This window comes from Peromyscus maniculatus, chromosome 6, assembly GCF_049852395.1.
Source record: "Peromyscus maniculatus bairdii isolate BWxNUB_F1_BW_parent chromosome 6, HU_Pman_BW_mat_3.1, whole genome shotgun sequence".
NCBI lineage: Eukaryota > Metazoa > Chordata > Mammalia > Rodentia > Cricetidae > Peromyscus > Peromyscus maniculatus.
Window position 1 is genome coordinate 38,089,774 of NC_134857.1, and position 19,198 is coordinate 38,108,971.

General features: G+C 42.7%; 1 protein-coding gene across 5 annotated transcripts in view; it reads left to right on the plus strand.

The window, feature by feature from the left end:
- Dclk1 (doublecortin like kinase 1) overlaps positions 1 to 19,198 on the plus strand; it is a 302,152-nt gene that overhangs the window by 251,075 nt on the left and 31,879 nt on the right. For 4 of the 5 annotated variants that reach the window (XM_015996304.3, XM_015996303.3, XM_015996305.3 and 1 more), the window contains 4 exons: positions 1,550 to 1,696; positions 12,800 to 12,933; positions 16,585 to 16,662; positions 17,000 to 17,096. In XM_015996304.3, coding sequence (XP_015851790.1) covers positions 1,550 to 1,696; positions 12,800 to 12,933; positions 16,585 to 16,662; positions 17,000 to 17,096 — 456 coding nt within the window. Of the gene's footprint in view, positions 1 to 1,549; positions 1,697 to 12,799; positions 12,934 to 16,584; positions 16,663 to 16,999; positions 17,097 to 19,198 lie in introns of those variants that run through there. The other variant, XR_006073105.2, reaches the window with a different exon arrangement.

The window sequence follows — 19,198 nt, forward strand, 5'->3', positions numbered from 1 at the left end:
CTAGTGCCCTGCAGTATGTTATTAAAAATATGATTAACCTCCCTATTTTTTATTGGTCAGCTCAATGTAGGCTGATTTTGTGGGGAGAATGAGGCCAAGTTAAATTTGGGGATGAGAAATAGAGGCATTTGATGATGCATCTGGGGACAGATCTCAGTCCAATCGCCAACTGTAAGCCGATCAATTTACAGCGACGCCTTCAGTGCACTGAACAGCCTTTGTGAGTTCTCTCTGCATAACGAAGATGTCTCAACTAGGGGAGAAAGTGTCCTGTCTGAGCCGGAAGGGACTGCCTTGGGGGCTGGAGCCTAGGTGACCAGGACAGCATCTGGGTCTTTGCAGGCTGTCACATACAGTCACACATGCCCTGCTGTCTAACTAAGGGTGAGGGTTCCACTAGACCACAGAGAACATTCCACCTCTTCCCGTGGCTCAGGAACAAATGTCCTACCTAGGTGACAGCCCCGTCTTTGAGAAACAGAAAGCAGAGATATGAAACATTGGTTTAGGTTTGTTTGTGGAAGAACCATTGCTTGCCCAACAGTGAGAGAAGTTTCCAGGGTGGAACTTGACCAGGGGACAGAGATGCCAGGGTGGTTTGTGAAACCTGAAACCTGACAGCCTCCAAGGCTATGTTTTGTTTTTACTGTTTCAAAAGGGAAATTAAGTTGCTCACTATGTGGTGACATATGAATGCATTTGGGCTCTGGGCTCAGCTGTTTCGTAGTCAATATTAAAGAATGATGTAAATGCTTTTGGTAAAGCACACCCAAACTCCCTGAAAGGACTTCAAATAAGATCAACCTAATGTTGAGCCCCAAATCATTGTTTGATCAAGCAGTGATAAATTATAAAGGAACACAGAAAACAAAAATTCAGAAGAATAATAGGTCCAGAAACCTTTCTGTGGTGTTCCCCGTCTTCCCCTCCCCCTCTCCCTGTCTTTCTTGTCTTCAGAACAGGCTGTGGGTCCCATTTTCCATTCCTTACAGAGAAACACATTATTGAAAAAGAAAGCTCAACACCCACTCCAAGAGAGCTAAATGTAGCAATTCAAAGAAAGAGAGAAACAGCCAGTGTTTCGCACGTGTCTTAATAATTTCAAAGGCAGGAGAACATTCTGTTAAGGATGAAGTTTGCAGAAGTACCTGTCTTTCTGGGGGAGTTTTAGGACTATGAATTTGCACTTCGCTAGCAGTTGGTGTGTGGCAGGTAGCACATGTCACCAGAGTCTCTCAACATGAGGCTTCTCAGAGGGAAGCCAGCTCCACCTCCTCTTCCCTGGTGAGGGGCTGTGGAGACAGCCACATGTCTGCTGTTGGAGACTAGTCACTGCTCTTTTTAAGCTGAGGATAAAATGTCAATATCTTTCATACTGAGGAAAGAAATCGCCATAGTCTGGTCTTTGAAAAGGAATAGCAGAGAAAGCCCCGAGGAGCCCCCAAATTCTAGTCCATCCTTCATCTCCTTTCCGGTTTGTCAGTGCCCTCGACGGGCAGCCTATGGGTCCATCTGTCAATATCCCACTCAGCCAGCTGCTCTCTTCCAGGGCGGGGACCTTTTTGATGCCATCACTTCCACTAGCAAATACACAGAGCGAGATGCCAGTGGGATGCTGTACAACTTGGCCAGTGCCATCAAATACCTGCACAGCCTGAACATCGTCCACCGTGACATCAAGCCAGAGAACCTGCTGGTAAGAGGAAAGCCATCCTCTGGCATCTTGACACCCAAACTCTCCCTAATGAATGGACATTCCCCCACTTTTTTTCCCTCTTCTTTCTTTTTAACTGTTTGCTTCTTGGGTTCATTTCCACTGTACTCTGTTTCTCCTTAAGGTGATCTATGAGAGCTCTGACACCCTCAAGAACATTTGACTTCTTAAAAATGGGAACAACATTCTGAAAAAAAAAAAAATCAAAAGCTGGCTGTAGTTAACATCATGGGCTAGGACCAAATAGGGAATGGGATCATTTCCATGGCTGTACCAGTATTCTTCTAATATAAGAGAAAGAGAAACCCTTGTGTGCAGAGGGGACAGAGGGATCATGTGTGCGTCCACATGTGTGCACAGATGTGGGTGTGGTTGAGTGATGACCTGAGGTCCATGTATGTGTGTCCAGCGTCTTCCTTTCCAGCCTCCACCTTACTTTCTGTGACAAGGTTCTCACTTAATCCAGAGCCCACCCTCACTGATTCAGCAAGTCTGGCTGAGCTAATCAGCAACAAACCCAAGTGTCCACCTGTCTTCACCTCCCTGGTTCTGGGCTCACAGGCATGTACTATCATGCCTGGCTTTTATGTAAGTACTGGGGATCCAGACTCAGGCCCTCAAGCTTGCACTTTATTGACTGAGCCATGCCCCCACCCACCAGCATTTCTTTTACTATCCTAGCTCTGTGTCTTAGTGATATATGGTCTAAAACCAAAGAGAAAAGAACCATAAGAAGTAGATGTTGTCACTTCGACACAAAAAACAATCATGGAAATAAAGACATTTTAGAAAATGGGTTCTGTGGGAATGTGGCTCAGTTGGTAATGTGTTTGCCTAGCATTCAAAAAGCCTTGGGTTCTGATCTCCAACAATGCATAAAGCCGGGTATGGTGGTACAAGCCGGTAACTCCAGCACTTGATAGGTAGGAGAATGGAATGACCAGAAGTTGAAAACCAACCTTGGCTACTTAGGGAGTTCAAAGCCAGCCTGGACTACTTGACCCTATCTAAAACAAAACAAAGCAGATAACAGCCCAAAGCCCTGATGTCTTTCTTTTCTTTCTATTTGCTTTGCTGTTTATAATTTCCCTGAGTTCTCCTTGCCAACAAAGTTCCTTCTCTAGTCTATTTGCTGGCAGTACAGGTAGTCTAGATGGAAGGCAAAACTAGGTAGGAGGAGCTATACTGGGAAACATGGAGTGGCATAAATTTTACTGATTCTTCAGGCTAGAAACTGAAAATGATTTTTCTCCCATCCACCCAAAGATGGTCTTTTTTTCTCTTTTGTTTTCCACTTCTGAGCATATTTAAAATGCAGGTTTCTGGGCCTGAATTTAGCTCTACTAAATCAGAAATTGATGTCTGGTGATGGAATACAGAAATCCACACTGCACCTCAGCTGCCTGAGGTGATCAGACTGCATATGAGTGCCAGGTGTGGTAGCACACACTTTTAATGTCAGCATTGGGGAGGTAGAGGCAGGAAGATCTCTGGGAGTTGGAGGCCAACCTGGTCTAGATTGTGAGTTCCAGGACAGCCAAAGCTACCTAGTGACACCTGTAGCACGAATCCTAATCGGTCTTAATAAGAACCCAGCGCCAGACATCGGGGTAAATTCTGAAAGATCAGAGAGACAAAGGAACAAGCCACAGCCACCTCTCACCTCACCCACTCCTCATCTGAAAAACCTGAGCTCCTGTCTCCTCCTGCCATATCACTTCCTGTCTCAACCTCCCTAGGGCTGAGATTAAAGGCATGAGATCCCAATGTTGGGATTAAAGGTGTGTGCTGCCACTGCCTGACCTCTATGGCTAACCAGTGACTGGCTTTGCCCTCTGATCTTCAGGCAAGCTTTATTTGTTAGAACATACACAAAATCACCACAGAGACCCTGTCTCAAAAAATTAAAATCTCAAGAGTATCTTAACTCCCACTTCACAAATAAAAGCTAATGAGGGAGGTCTGCTACTGGAGAGAGTCACTTACATGTTCAGCCTCACATTAGGAGCTTTTAAAAATAACTATGATCTTGTTTAAACCCCACAGCCACCATGTGGAGTAATTTCTTTAACTCTTCCAATTCACTGGTAAAGAAACTGGGTGCCTAGAATTTAAATGACTTGCCCAAGGTTATACTATAATATCCAAGTAGAAAACTCAAGGTCTCAACTGAGTTCTGACTCACAAAGACCCTAGACGGCAGTGTGCTCTGAGTTAGGAGGAGACTAATCACGTGCCACTGTGGGCCAGGTCCCATGCCAGGGAACTAGACACATTCCTTCATGGAGTTGACATTCAAGCATAAAAGACAGGCATTCAAGAAATAAATATGCACACAATTAGCTCTTTGCAATTACGTCGGTAATCTTGTAGCGGCTGGCTCATGCAAGCAGCTGAGGTCAAATGGCAGAGGTCTGACTTAATTGCACCTCAAATTCCAAATCTCTGCAGCAGCCTAAACATTCTCTCTGCATAGCTGCCTCCATGAACTGCAGCAATTTTCTGTCATCCACAGTCATTACTCCTGTATCCTGATTCACGCAGCATTGCCTCATGGGAACAGACTTACAAGCGAGGCTTTGTTAAGTAACTTCTCCAGGCTCCAAACCTCAGTGATCAGCAAGTTAGGCTTCATTTCCCTTCACCGTGTAGTTTTGGGGCATCCATTGTTTATTGGTTCCTCACCAGACCATTGTCTATGTCTGTAAATGCCTTCTATGATTACACAGCAGTGAGGGTGCTTTCTTTTTTTTTTAATTATAATTTGCAGGATATTTTTAAATACTGTGCTCATTGGAACATACTTTAACTTAAATGAACCAGAAAGGAATTATGTATACTCTCTTCTCTTTTTCTCCCCCTTTTCTGCTTTGATTTGAAAAATATAAAGAAACTATTGCAGGTATTCACAATTCTTTTAAATAGCTACAAGAAAAATGAATAGATTCACTTCCCCAGTGTCATGGCTTCTTGCTGTGAGGAGATGGGGTTGGTGCATTTTTTAGGGATAAATCTATCACAGAATAAATAGGAAAGCGGAACATATTTAGGGGAATGAAGATGATATTTCTAATTACGAATGAATGAGATCCTCCTTGATTCCAAATGCTGTTGAGCTCTCCATGGGAATAGGACCGACCCATTATGGGGGCCACTTCTTCACATACTTAGAATTTACAAAAGCCACAGAGCTCCACTTTAGTGCTGTCCTGTTTTGTGACCTTGAAAAAGCTCTTTAATTCCCCCAAGTCTCCTTCACTGGGATTTTATGTCAGGTCCTTTCCTTTTTATATACCTGTTACTTGTGGCAAAAAAATTTAAAACTGCTTCACAGTAACATTGTACATAAGAAAATGCCATCTTTCATCTTTTATGGGCATTGCTTTTAAATTTTTACTATTCACCCATATATAATGTTTTTCTGTTTTGTGGCAAAACATAGATAAATCTCTAGATTATTTTTGAAAGGTGTTTCAGTAAAATTAGTATAAATTTTGGAATGTATTTACTGCCTACAAGGAAACTTAACAAATACATGCAAACCCCTCATTCCACATTCTGTTTTACTCCTTCGTTAAGAGACTCCAACATCCTTCTGAACTGTTGCATTGTTAACAAGTCCTTTGCTAGTTAAATGTTTGATTGAGAGTTTTGTAACTAGCACAGTGACTTTTATAAATGTCAAGTACAGATTTCATTTTATGTAGTGTAATTGGGTATACAGAATTGTGGCATGTTTTACTTTTAACTCTAACAGCAACAAATACTAAAATGCAGCATAGCTTTAAAGCTCTGTACTGATAATATAAATGATCGATCTGTGTTTGATAAGGTCAAAGTGTTTTAATGAGAAAACGTGGCCTCCCCTATAGCAGTGTGTTCTGCTACTCTTTAGGTGAGAACTGACAACTGACCCAGTAAGAACAGAATTTAGAAATTGACTTTTGCATCAACTTCAACATTTTTCCTCCATGTCATTCATGTTCCTATCTGCTTTACTTGTTATCAAACCTGGTACATAATAATCAAATAGATGGAGGACAAATCGGTGATGGAGTGGATGAGACAATCATGGAGTAAGGGGTGCTTCATTAATGAATAGGGGACAGAGGGACTTAGGCCACTTCTCAACTCCTCAGTTACACAAAGGAGTCACCTCGTCTCCCCAATAAACCTCTCTGAGGGCAGAGATGGCAGTAATGCCCCAGCCTCCCTCTTGCATGTGACCAGTATGCATGCAACCAACAAGACAGATTATGACTAAAGGGACTGTTTCAAAAACAAAAGCTATTTGCTGGACACGGCAGGGCCATTGCACACTTGAACACCCAGTGGTCGGGGCTGTGTACACAGGACCTGCACCTGATTATGCCAGCCCAAATCCCAGCATGCGTGGGGAGGGGCTCATGAAATCTCACCCCTACCTGAGGAGCTATGGGCAGCTGATGGCTGCTGGGGCAGGGAAAGTCGGTTTGATCCCGTGAAGCCAGCCCCGAGGAGCTAAATGCTGCAGTAGCCTGCCCTGCACCCACGCACGTGCCAGCATCACCAAGCAGATGCAGTACATTTTCAGAAAAGAGCGTATGAAGTTGGCAGGGGAGAGCGGGTGCTGGGGAGGAGAAGAATTGGAAGGAGAGAAAATGGGAGGTAGGTTTGATCAAAATACATTATATACGTGCATGAAATTGTCAAATAATAAAAAAATATATTTTTTAAAAAAGGAAATAGGCTTAGCTTTAATTTATGAAGGTTTTAGGGGTGACCAACAGGTGGTAAAATCCCCTGGAAATACAACTCACCCATCACAACCTCTGTTTCTTTTAGGACATTGATGGGTCTTTAAAAAAAACTACATACACCTCACAAAATTTAGTCTTTACCAGCAAAAATTTAAGTAAATCAAAGTTTTTTTTATAATATAAAGTAAACAGGTTGTCCTCAACTTTTTAAAAAAGTGTATGCACAGAACCAACCATCTTTCTCCCTAACTCTGTAGGGAGATACAGATGATATAGATATAGATATTGGTGTGTCCATATATAGGTAGAGATCTGCAGAAGCATAGTTCCTCAGAGAATCTGCTTCGCTCTCTCAGAACTCTCTGCCCACATGCTCGCGCAACTCCACGATGCTCATGGAGTGGCATGTGTGCCCCAGCCCTTCTCACTGGCCTCGGTGGATGGCTCCTCCAAGGTCAGGGTCCATCTGTATTCTGTGATCCCTTAGTTTCCACCCAAGACAATACTAGACCCAAGAGATAAGGGATGTCCTTCTGTCTCAAATGCAAGACTGTCAATCCCCTAATAATCCGTTTAGATGTGGTATTATTAGCATTGTTAGTTAGAAACGGTCTACAGGCCATGGACAGAATGTCACCAGTGGATATGTACTTGAGAAATAGAAAAAGAGCAAGGAAAGTTCTAGAAGTCACACCCATAGTGTGAAGACGCTAGCTGGCTTCAGTTCCTTCTTATTTATAGTGATCTGACTTTCCTAATATTTTTTTTTCTACAATGATATATGGGCTATTAATTGTGTGACTAAAATCTAATGAATTTCTTAAGGATTGCTGTGATATTAAGTTCCCTTGGTTTGGGCAAAAATCCTAGGATCCTGTTCCTAACAGGATCTGGAATGTCCCCCTGCAGCTGCATAGACCTTGTGTTAGATAACTTCATGATGATTTAAATTGGGAGTAAGAATTGGGTTTCCTGAGGTTTCCGCTCACGGCTTTCCCTTCCTGGATATCACCAGTGTGGTGCTTGGACAAGGGATTTTATTTCTCTTTATATTGAAACCTCTCCCACTGCATATTCCTTTCCGACCTGTATCAAGTTCTTATCAAAGTTCATTATTTTATTTAACTCATGGGTTCTAAAATATTTGACATCTGGGAATAAAAGGGCTTTTTTTTTTCTTTTTTAAATTCTCATTAGTGCTTTTTTTTTCCCCAAAGAAGTCTAACTTAAGACATAACTATGGTCATAAAGTACATTTTACAAAATAATTCCCCACTTAAGTGTTACTCTCCTTTGCTTCTTAAGGATTAAAGACTTAAATTCAAACCATTTCTTAAGGAGCGTTGTGAGGGCCATATGCCACAGCTTCAGGAAAATCAGCCTCTTTTTAAAGGGACTCCATATATAATAAAAGGTAAATTGACCCCTTCTCACGGCTTTGTCCATTTCACGCTACTTCGTCAAGTCTATTTGGTGAAATCATTGTTAGTTCCTACCGAGCCCCTCTGTGAAACGCTTTCCGTGGTTACTAACAGTTCACTGGCCATCATTCCAGCAGAACGGGCCTTGAATTTGGAGCAACTCTGAGAGCTGTGTGAGTTCTAACACATCTGGTTTATCAGTCAGCTTTTCCTCCCCCCTAAGAAAAACCTCAGAAACCACAAGACCGGGCTCAGGTTATCTGTGAGTTTTCATATTTTATGGTCACTGCTGCAGTTTTATGAGTCTATATTAATTTTTTTTTCAGAAAAAAACTTTCCCAAATGGTCTCAGCTTCCCATCCAAGGGAAGTCAGCAAATGCCCAAATACCTAGTCTTCAACAAGTTACAGCTGACGCAAAACTCCAGCTAACCCAAAAAGACACAAAAATAAAACCACCTTTGAAAACAAATACCAGCATCCCCCCAGTCCACACGCTGAACTCTCTGTATATTGATCCCCGGTAGGGCGTGCCCTCGGCTTCTAATTGAAACCTTTTTCATAATTGTTGTCGTTTGACACATTTAGTATGTCAAATCATGAGATGTCTTTATGGCCATATAATAAACCCAAGAGAACTACTTCTCTGACTACAGCCATCTGCAGCGGGACAAGGGTGGCTTACCAAACCCTGACAGTCTTTATGGTAATAGGATACATATGGCAGCCCACAATTACGTGTGGCTGCATTCAATTAGTGTTGTACAATTACACAGTTTTATTGCTTAGTTAAAACAGTGAGAGCACTACATGCTGGGTAATTTGCACTAATCCCCGTCTTTTTAATAGCCCCTCGGTGTTTAAAATGTGGGGGAACGGCTATAGTATTTAAGGGGCCTGGGATGAATGTTAAATTATACCTCATGTTGTGAACTCTTTGACTGACAATTAATGTGCTCCCGCTAAACGTGTGGGTCATGTTTTATAGAGGCTTCAACATGCAGTTGTGGCAAAACGTTCCCCCTCTACCAGAGCCTGACTCAGTAGGTTAGGTTGTCAGGGTCTGTGCTTACAGTCTGCTTAACACCTTTTCTGAAAAATGGTCACGATAGGGAGATCTGCCCCCCCCAACCCCCCAAACCCTCAGAACTCATTCTGAGACTTGCCATTTCTTTGGTAAGTGTGTGTTTTGTTTTGTGAAACTCAAGGGCAACTATAAATTTTATTTTTAAGGATGTGTGTTCACATGAGCACAGCACCCGTAGGGGTCAGAAGAGGGTGTCAGGTGCCCTGAAGCTGGAGTTACCCGCAATTGTGAGCCACAAGATCTGGGTGCTAGGAACTGAACTTGGGTTCTCTGGAAAAACAGAAAGTGCTTTTAATGGCTGAGCCATTTCTTCCACACCATGGCTTAGCATATTAAGTGGGAATTTGTGAGCAACCTTCATGTTTTTGAACTTTTCATTAAAACCTTGGTTCCATGTGAATTTAGGGTTGCCCTGGAAATACTGTGTAGAGGTAGTTTGGGGAGTATGTGTTGTTCTTGAACACATGCATACACCACAAACAATTAAGTTGAGCAAGTTGTGATTTCTCTTAAATAAAGCTTTAATTACATCTGCAAGTGGCCTCACTGGTCCACAGGTCTGTCCACAATAGATGCAGTGATAGATAAGAGTGAATGTCCTGTTGGGCGTGGTGGCGGTGGCACACCCCTTTAATCCCAGCACTCAGGAGGCAGAGGCAGGTGCATCTCTGTGAGTTCCAGGCCAGTCTGGTCTACAGAGCGAGTTCCAGGACAGCCAGGGCCATACAAAGAAACTGTCTCAAAAAACAGAACAGCAACAACAATACATGTCTCCTGGTTGCAGCCATTACTCCCAGCCCATTTGTGAGAAGCTCCATGTGCCACATAAAGAAGGGCCTCTCCCATTGGATGAGAGCAAACACAGACTGCGCTCTCCTCCATCCGTCTCCCAAAGTGTTGACAGAGGAAAACCCCCCAGCCACCTTGTTTCCTGCCTGGCCTGACAATAAGTTAACAGAATTCCCAACTAAAGGCCTGGACATATATTCATTCACCTGCAAAAACGTTTTGTTGAAGCCGTCACAGAGGACTCGTGTCTTGAAATGTTTCCAATTACATGGAGTTGGCCTTTCTGTCTGTCCTGCCTGAGTATAACTTGAGTCTCTTTGTACTCATGAAAATCGCACAATTTTCAAAGATTAAAAAAAAAAAATAAACAAGCAGGGGGAGCTGCACATGAATGTGATTAAAGAAATAAAAAGGAGTAGAAAATTATAGCTTCAATATATTTAAATGTTATGCAGTTTGTGGAAGTATTGATATTTTAAAGGATGCCTCCATTGTTTTGAGTAGCATTTTTGTGTTTTCTTTTCCTTTTGCTTGTTGTTGTTGTTGTTGTTTTGCAATGCTGGGGGTTGAACCCCAGTCCTTACATTTTCCTTAGTTTCAACTACATTGTTCATCCGTATTAAATATAATTTGTACGCAGTTAGACAGGATTCCTATTAAAATGCAATCATTAGTAACCCTCCTCCTGTGAGGAAATTACAGAGTCATATTCAGAACCACAACAGGCCTCTGAAGACTGGGTCCTCCAACATCTGGTTTTGTCAAACTTTTGAATAAAGCTAGGTGATACAGATACTGTGTTTAGGGGTGGGAAGCTTCCTGTATAAATGGGGTTGAATATATCATAATCTGCTCAGCTACAAAGGACACATCGTGAATGCTCGGACCCCACAGAACATCAAAGCAAGAGGGTATTTTGCAATTTAGAAAAGTTATTGGTACCAAAATGGAATTCAGGAGGTAAACAGCTCTGGTCTATACGGGAAATGAACTAGACAGCCAATCTCCGTGTTCCCATCTCAGGTTTCCTTTCATGAAAAACATTTGCTTATTGTTTGGATGACCAGAACGGCTGGCATGATAACGTTTAGGCTGGAGAAGCTATCGTGTTTCATAGATCTGGTGCCTCTAAGTGCTAACTTAAACCCACACAGCTGCTTCCTTAAGTAAAGATAGTGCCACCCCAGAGGACAGCTGGCTGGCTGTCCCAGCAGCCAAAATGCAGGTGATTGCCCAAGTCTTTGGATGCCTACCAAGGGCAGGCCAGACGTGATCAGGATCCACAACCCTAGAGACGACATGAGCAGGGTGGATAAAATGAGGACAAATCATTTCTAGGCAGAAATCATTTCTATGCAGTCTCCCCAGAGAAGTAGATCTGCCTCTGCCAAAACAGTCAAGGCCAAGTGGTCATCTCTGACCCTGCGGCTGCATTGGCCAAACGTCTGCCCCAGGGCTTCCGTGGAATGCAACAGCAGTCAGAGGTAGCATGTAGTGGTGCTCCTGATGTGTGGAGATGTGTCCTGCTGCCCATTCGGCTTCAGCAAGTGACAGCTTCGGCAAGTGATAACAGGGATGGGCAAGCTTCAACTTGCTGGATAAATCACCTTGATGAATGTGGAAAACGTGGCCATTTCTTTGGAGGATCTCTTGAAGATTGTGCTTGCAATCTGGAAATAGGATTGTATTGCGGCGTTCTCTGTCTTACGGATTCCAGGAGAGGACACTGAGTTAGAATTCTGCATGCCCTTTTATCCTTTGTCATCAATGAAGTTGTTTGGGCTGCGTTTAAAAAAAATGTCCTTTTGGTTTGACCTTGGACTACCATTAAGGAGTTTACATATTTGCCTAAGAGGCACGAACCTGCTTGTTTGGATTTGTTCAGAGGACTGCAGACTTACGGCCCTAATAAGGGAAGCTGGGCTGAGTGCTGACTCCACACCCAATAAATCTTTCCAAATTGCCACAGGTGAAATGAAATGTTAACATGCTCTTCAATTATTAATAAAAATATAAATAGATCTTGCTGGAATTATGGGGCACTGGAAACAAAGTGTTTTAATATCTGTGTGGATGTTTTGTTCTCTTACTGAAGGGTGGCATGTGGGAGCGAAGGGGCTGTTTTCACAAATGGTAAATTCAAAGCAAAAGACTTTCTGGTATTCCTTTTGTGGAAAACATCAAATGCAGATAGGTAAAGGGAGAAATCTTCATAATTACTTCCCAGAGTAGGAACCCCAGTGCTGAGCTATTTCAGACATGTTTTAGTGGACATATACAAAAGACTTTGGTCCTTACATGTATTTTAGTGGACATATACAAAAGGCTTTGGTCCTTATATGTATTTTAGTGGACATACACAAAACAACCTGAAGCCTTAGCCTTGCTTCCCAAGTATAGTTCATTTCAATAAATAGGACCCTACATTACCATTTAATTTGTTTTTACATTTATTCATTGTATGTGTATGTATTTGTATGTGAGTGTGTGTGTGTGTGTGAGTGTGTTTGTGTCTGTGTTTGTGTTTGTATATATGTGTGTGAGCATGTATATGTGAATGTATGTATATGAGTATGTCTGTGAGAGAGTGTATGTATGTATGTGAGAGTGTATATGTGTAAGAGTGTGTGTGACAATGTGTGCTTGTGTATGTGTGTATGTATGTGTTTCTGTATGTGTGTCAGTGTGTGTGTGTGTGTGTGTGTGTGTGTGTGTGTGTGTCCACCATATGTATGGTCCTGGAATGAAACTTACGTCATCAGGCTTGGTGGAAGGCACATTTGCCCACTGAGCCATCTCTCCAGTCCCCACACGACAATCTCCATGAGCATCTGCACTCTGCTGTATGAATGCCCCCATTATTTGCTTAACACAGTTCCATTGGCTGTTCCTTCATTGCCTCTCATGTTGTAATGAAACCGAGAAAGGTGCTCCTCAGCGGCTGTCCTTGAACGGCCGCCTGGGCTTCTGCCATTTGCTTCATTTACATTAAATTGAACCCACGGTGCTCTCGGCTTTAGGACACTTACGCTTTTTGACTTTTATCTTAGGTGTACGAGCACCAGGACGGCAGCAAGTCGCTCAAGCTGGGTGACTTTGGTCTGGCCACCATTGTCGACGGCCCCCTGTACACAGTCTGTGGCACCCCAACGTATGTGGCTCCAGAAATCATTGCAGAGACTGGGTGAGTGCTCCCTCACGCTTTAGAGCTGGCAAAGGAATAAGCATCATTCGAGGGCTGTGGCACTTGGACAGAATTACCCGTCAGTTCTCTCTCCCCTCTTCCCGCCCCCCACACCTGTTCAGCAAGCCATTTTTCTTTGTCTTCCCAATCAAGTTGCCAGTGACTGTCATCTTGTTTAAAGCTTGCATTTGGTCTCTGCTAAAGGTGAAAGAGCTATTAACCATAAAAAAATTAATAAATGTCCAGATAAGTGGAGAAATACCTATCAATAGTAATTAAATCTCTTCTAAATATAAAAGAATGAGGCCCTGCTGTATCCTGTTCTAAACTCCCCTCTGGCCATTTTTCTCACCTCGCTTTATACCCTGACTCTATTTTAGTCATCTTAGAGAGCTATTACATCTCTAAGGAAAACAAGCATCTTGGGCCTCCGAGGGCCATTAGCTATTTGCTGATGCGTGTGCAGAATGAAATGAATGTCAGTCTCTGTCCTAGAGTGAGAGGGGAGTAACCCATTCCTTGAGGACCTACTATGTGCCAAATCTTAAACTCTACTTAATTCTCACTCCTGTGTGAATGTGTTGAGATTTTCATCTAATGGGCTAAGTGTCCTGTAATCACATGACTCCCTAGTAGCTGAATTGGGATTTGAACTCAGGGTGACTTAAACACAGACTTTTTCACTTTTGTTTTGTTTTGTTTTTAATTTGCTACCAAGAGCCACAGCCAGAGATCTGAAATGCTACCCTTCAGTGATAGGAATGGGAAGGGTGGTGTGTGGGAAGGGGAAAGGGGCCCCCTTTCTTCTTGCTTTTCTGTTTGTATTCTGCTACAAAGAATTGAACCCTGGGCCTCGGGCATACTATGTATATAAACACTCTACCTCTGAGCTACCCTACCAGCCCCAAGTATTCTTTTCACTCATGACTCAAACTTATACCCAGGTAGAGAATGTATTTCTATTTGTTTAGTCACCCAAAAGACGGAAAGGCAGAACACACAAGCAGGTAAGCCTCATGGGGAATCCTTAGGATACCTTATTTGTTTATTTATTTGTCGAAGGCATGTGTGGAGGTCAGAGGACAACTTTGAGGAGTGGGTCCTCTTTCTACCACATGGGTCAAGGGAACCAAACTCAGGTCCATCAGGCTTGGTGGAAAGCGACTTTACCCACTGAGATGTCTCCTCAGCCCCGTGGACTATTTTGTTAGCCAAATTTGAGTGATTTGGAAGCTCACACAAGTACCTTGGCTGCCAACCCTCAGTGACACCGCCTCTACCTAGCAGGTTTCTGGCCAGGACATGCCTTGATGCATGCTGCGTGAGTTGGGTAGAAAGAGGATTTGGTTGTGTGCTTGATTGGAGCCCAGTTCTGTTGCTGACAAATGGTGTGATCTTGAGCAAAATTACTCACCCACTGGACCCATTTTATCTTCTATAAAATAGGTGATATTTATCTGGTCCAGTCTACAGTGTTTGAGAGGGAAAAATAATGTATATCATACTTTAGAAACTAAAAAATAATCTTTAATTGCTGCTTCTAAATTGAGGGCATTTGGACCCAGCCCCATCTAACAATTAATATGGCCAAAAAATTAATATATCCACAGCAAGTATATCATCAACCCAGGCTTGTAGTATTGTGTGTGTGTGTGTGTGTACTCAAGAGGCTCAGTCTTTTTCAATTTATGGTTTTTTAAAAAAAATATTTGTTTTTACTTTATGTTTATGCATGTTTTGTCTGCATGCATGTCTGTCTGTCACATGCATGAAGTGTCTATGGAGGCCAGAAGAGGGGGTCAGATCCTCTGGAACTGGAGTTGCAGATGTGAGCTGCCATGTGGGTGCAGGGAACAGAACCCAGGTCTTCCACAAAGCAACCACTGCTCTTAACTGCTGAGCCATCTCTCCAGGAGTGTTTTGTTTCCTTTTTTTTCTTTTCTGCAGATATATTTTTATGTGATGTAATTTTTATTTAACTTTTTAAAATTAAAATATAATTTTATCATGTTCTCCTTCCCTCCATACCCTCCCATTCCCCTATACCCTCTGTAGTTCATGGCCTTCTTTTTTGTATATATATATATATATATATATATGTGTGTGTGTGTGTGTGTGTGTGTGTGTGTGTGTGTGTGTGTGTGTGTGTATAGCAGGAATCTTAAAAGTTCTTATTAATAAAATCAAACCCAAGGCCAGTTATTGGGGTCAAAGCTGGTAGATCAGAGAGACAGAACAAGCCACAGCTATCTCACCTCGCCGGATCCTCAGCTGGTCCTCTTTCCTCAGACTGGAAGCCTCTGAGTCCTCATCCGGAATGGGTCTCAGCTGAATTACTGCTCAAAAGCCTGAATGCTTAACCAGCCAAAATCTTCTAGTTTCTGGTCCTCACACCTTATATATCTTTTTGCTTTCTACCACCACTCCCTGGGATTAAAGGCTGGCTTTCTGGGATTAAAGGCATGTGTCACCATGCTTGGCTATTTCCAATGTGGCCTTGAACTCACAGAGATCCAGAGGGATTTCTCCCTCTGGAATGCTAGGATTAAAGGTGTGAGTGCCACCATTTTCTAGCCTTTGTATCTAGTGGCTGTCTGTTCTCTGACCCCAGATAAATTTATTAGAGTACACAATATTTTGGGGAACACAATACCACCACATGTGTGTGTATGTATATATATATATATATATATATATATATATATATATATATATATATATATTACTTGTATGCATATGATTTCAGGGATGACCACTTGGCATTGGATAATCAATAGGACTCTCATCCCTGGGGAAGACAATCCTCTTCTGTCAGATTCCAGCATTCCTTAGCTGCTGATAGTTCTTTGTCTAGGGTTGGAGTCCCGTAAGATTTGCCTCCTCCCCATTAGCATGTCCACTGACGCTGCCCTTACTCAGGTCTTGTTGAGGCAGCTATATTGTTGAGGTATCATGAGTGAAGTTTCCCGATCAAAATCTAGGAGACACAATCGCACCTCAGAGTTCTTGGACCTCTGGCTCCTACGATCTTTCTGCCCCTTCTTCCACGATGTTCTCTGAGGGGCATGTGTGTAAGTATCCATTAGGTCTGGTCACTCCCCACTCAGTTGTTCTGTTCATTTTGACTGGATGTGGCTTTCTGCAGTGGTCTCTTTGTTGCAAAGAGAAGCTTCTTTGATGAGAGGTGGATATAAGGTTAAGTAATTAGAACGCAGTTAGGAACTGTACTGCTTTAGTAAAGTGATAGAAATGGGTTTTCCTTCAAGATCAGTGGCCTTACTAGGCCTGGGTAACTAACATGATTTCCGTCCTATTGGTCAGGCCTGAAGTCTAATTAAACAGCTGTCGGTTGCCCCTAAGACAGGAGTGCCACCATTGCATCTTTGGGGCTATCTTGACAAACGGGTCATTGTTGTGGTTCATAGGCACCACAGCCAGGTAGGACTGTTGGCTGCTCCCCTCCCTTTCCAGCTTGCACAGCACCTTCCAGCACTATGAAAGAACTCTCGGGGGTAGCGAGTTTTTGTTCAGTTGTCAGATTTTTTAAATTTTGCTTGGTCTCATTGGGCTGCCAGTGGAAGAGTCATGACTTTTGGCTGTATAATTTGTCCTGGCTGACTCTGCTAACTCCAGCATCACTTCTTTTTGCAGATATGGCCTCAAGGTGGACATCTGGGCAGCTGGTGTGATCACTTACATCCTGCTGTGCGGTTTCCCTCCGTTCCGTGGGTATGGGCAGCAATCTTTTTTATTCAGCACCAACAAATCATTTCTCTGTTCTCTGAATGATCCATTCGCCCTTCTCACACAAAGGAGCCTGTAGCAGCGGGGAACATAATGAGAACCCCACTTGCAATTCTCATTCTTCTTTCCATAGTGCATGCTAATTTACACGCTTCCCATAAATCTTCCTCTTGGAGTCTTTAACCTCATCCTTTGTTAATTTACCAAAACAATTGCATACTGACATTTTCAGTGGCTTTAGGAAAAGTATACTTTGCACATTTAAGGGGTGTGTGGTGAGCTGACACTCAGCTCTGCTTTCTCTTATTGTTTGTCTCCACAGAAGTGGTGATGACCAAGAGGTGCTTTTTGATCAGATCTTGATGGGCCAAGTGGACTTCCCACCTCCGTACTGGGACAACGTGTCCGATTCTGCTAAGGTAGGGGGGTCCATCCCTGTCCTGTTCCCTGGAGCCTGGTACCTTAATGGAAGTGCTGGCTCTAACTAAATCAGCATGTACGAGCAGACTAAGGATAAAAGCGTGACTCCCGGACACACTCTAGGTAGAATAACTGGGTTTTTCAAGATTTCACAGCCATCATGGCTCAACTGTCCCCAGAACTGCTTGTCCCCAGGCCGCCACCTTGTTGTCACTCCAGACTCATTTCTGCACGGCATCCTTGTTTTCCCTGAATGGCTCCTCTCAGGGAAGCCACCTCTGGCCACGGGTTCCCGTCGTAGCTCTTCACTTTTTCCTGGCTCACCTTATCTCCCTTGCCTTGTCCTCCTCCTCTACTTTACTGTTTTCTGTGCAGTGTATGTGCTTAGTCTCAAAAACAGAACGTAAGCTCTCATGTCCATCCCCTCTGTCATATAACTGTCCTCTAAATCCACCTACTTAAACATATATAACCTACACAAACATATGTAGGCAGATCAAATTCTACTTATGCAATTGATTTCAGACTCTCCCACTAGAATGCAAATTCTGTGAAGGCTAGGATTTTTGTCCATTTATAAAAATCTTTTTTATGCATGTGTGTGTTTGTCTGGGAATAGAGTAGCAGATGGTTTCTAACCACCTGATATGAGTGCTGGGAACTGAACCCAGGTCCTCTGCAAAAGCAGAGAGTGCTCTTAACCACTGAGCCATCTCTCCAGCCCTTGATTTTTGCCCATTTAGTTCACTGCCACACCATCAATTCCTACATCATGACCAGTACATAACCAGTGGTCCTATGCATTCAGTGAACCAGCAGTGTATAAATAATTGAATCAAGTAACTGATTAATCAGAGGGAAGAGAGCTCAGCTTCAACCTCTGTTGAAATGATCAAAAAGAATGTCGTAGAGATGCCATTATTCAAGTCTAACCTTATAGGATGGCATGGGTTCAGAGGCAGGAGGGATGGAACTCACGTTTCTTAATCCTTCTAACCCAAGATCAGCTCCTCTGATGCCTGGTGGGGTGTTCACAGCAGGGTACAGCATAGAATTGGATGTGAAAAGTGAGCAAAATAGTAGCTTTATGCTTATTTAACATATTTTTAAAAAATTCATCTGCATCTAAGAAAATGAATAATTTTTGCTGGTATATTGGTAGACCTCAGGGTGGGAACATTTTCATCTCTTCTGAATGTCTATAGCTTGAACAGTTCTAATTTGACCCCCCCCCAACTCAATCCAAAATTCAATAAAATCTGAAATTTGAGTGTCAACACATGTCATCCTAAATGGAAAATTCTGCACCTGTAACAGATTGGAGTCAAATACAGGCATGCTAAAAATACCGTGGAAAGGTATTTTCAGGCTATTTATATAAGTGCATATGAAACAACTAAATTTTGTGTTTTGTGTTCTGTCCTCAAGACACCATTATGTGCCTGCAAATATTGCGAAATTTAAACAAAAATTCCAAATCCCAAAGTCGTTTTGAGTAAGAGATATTGAAGCTGTTTTGTGTACAGGAATGTTGAGCTAAGTTCTTCAAAATTCAGTGTGGAGAACTTGATCATTTTCTGGTCATTCAGTACATATGACTTTTTCTCTCTCTCCTGAATCAGAGTTCAGTTTAAAACTCCTCTGCTCAGGCAGGAGCTTTGTGTACACAAAATGATGCTTGTGGCACACAGACCTCTTCTTCCATCATGTCCACCTTTGGACTCAAGGAAACATCAGGAGTTGAGAGAAGTTAAAAGAAAGACCCTAAGGTGATAGATCCAAGAGACAGGGGAAGGCATTCTCACCTATAAATATAGTCTCCCTATTTAGCCCATGCTGGCCTCAGTCCTGAATATTCCTAACTCCGACCCCCAAGTGCAGGGATTCAGGTATGTAGCAACACCCCAACATAGTTCTTCAGGAATGCATTCAACTCTTAAAGCCAGCATCGATATAACCTGAGAGCTTAGCATCACTGACTGACTCTCAGCCCTGTATAGCACCCAGCAAAAGCTATAATATACACATCCACTGCTTTAATAAATACTTGTGTAAGTTAGAAGATGAATGAAGAAAGTTAAGGAAGACTCCATCAATAGGA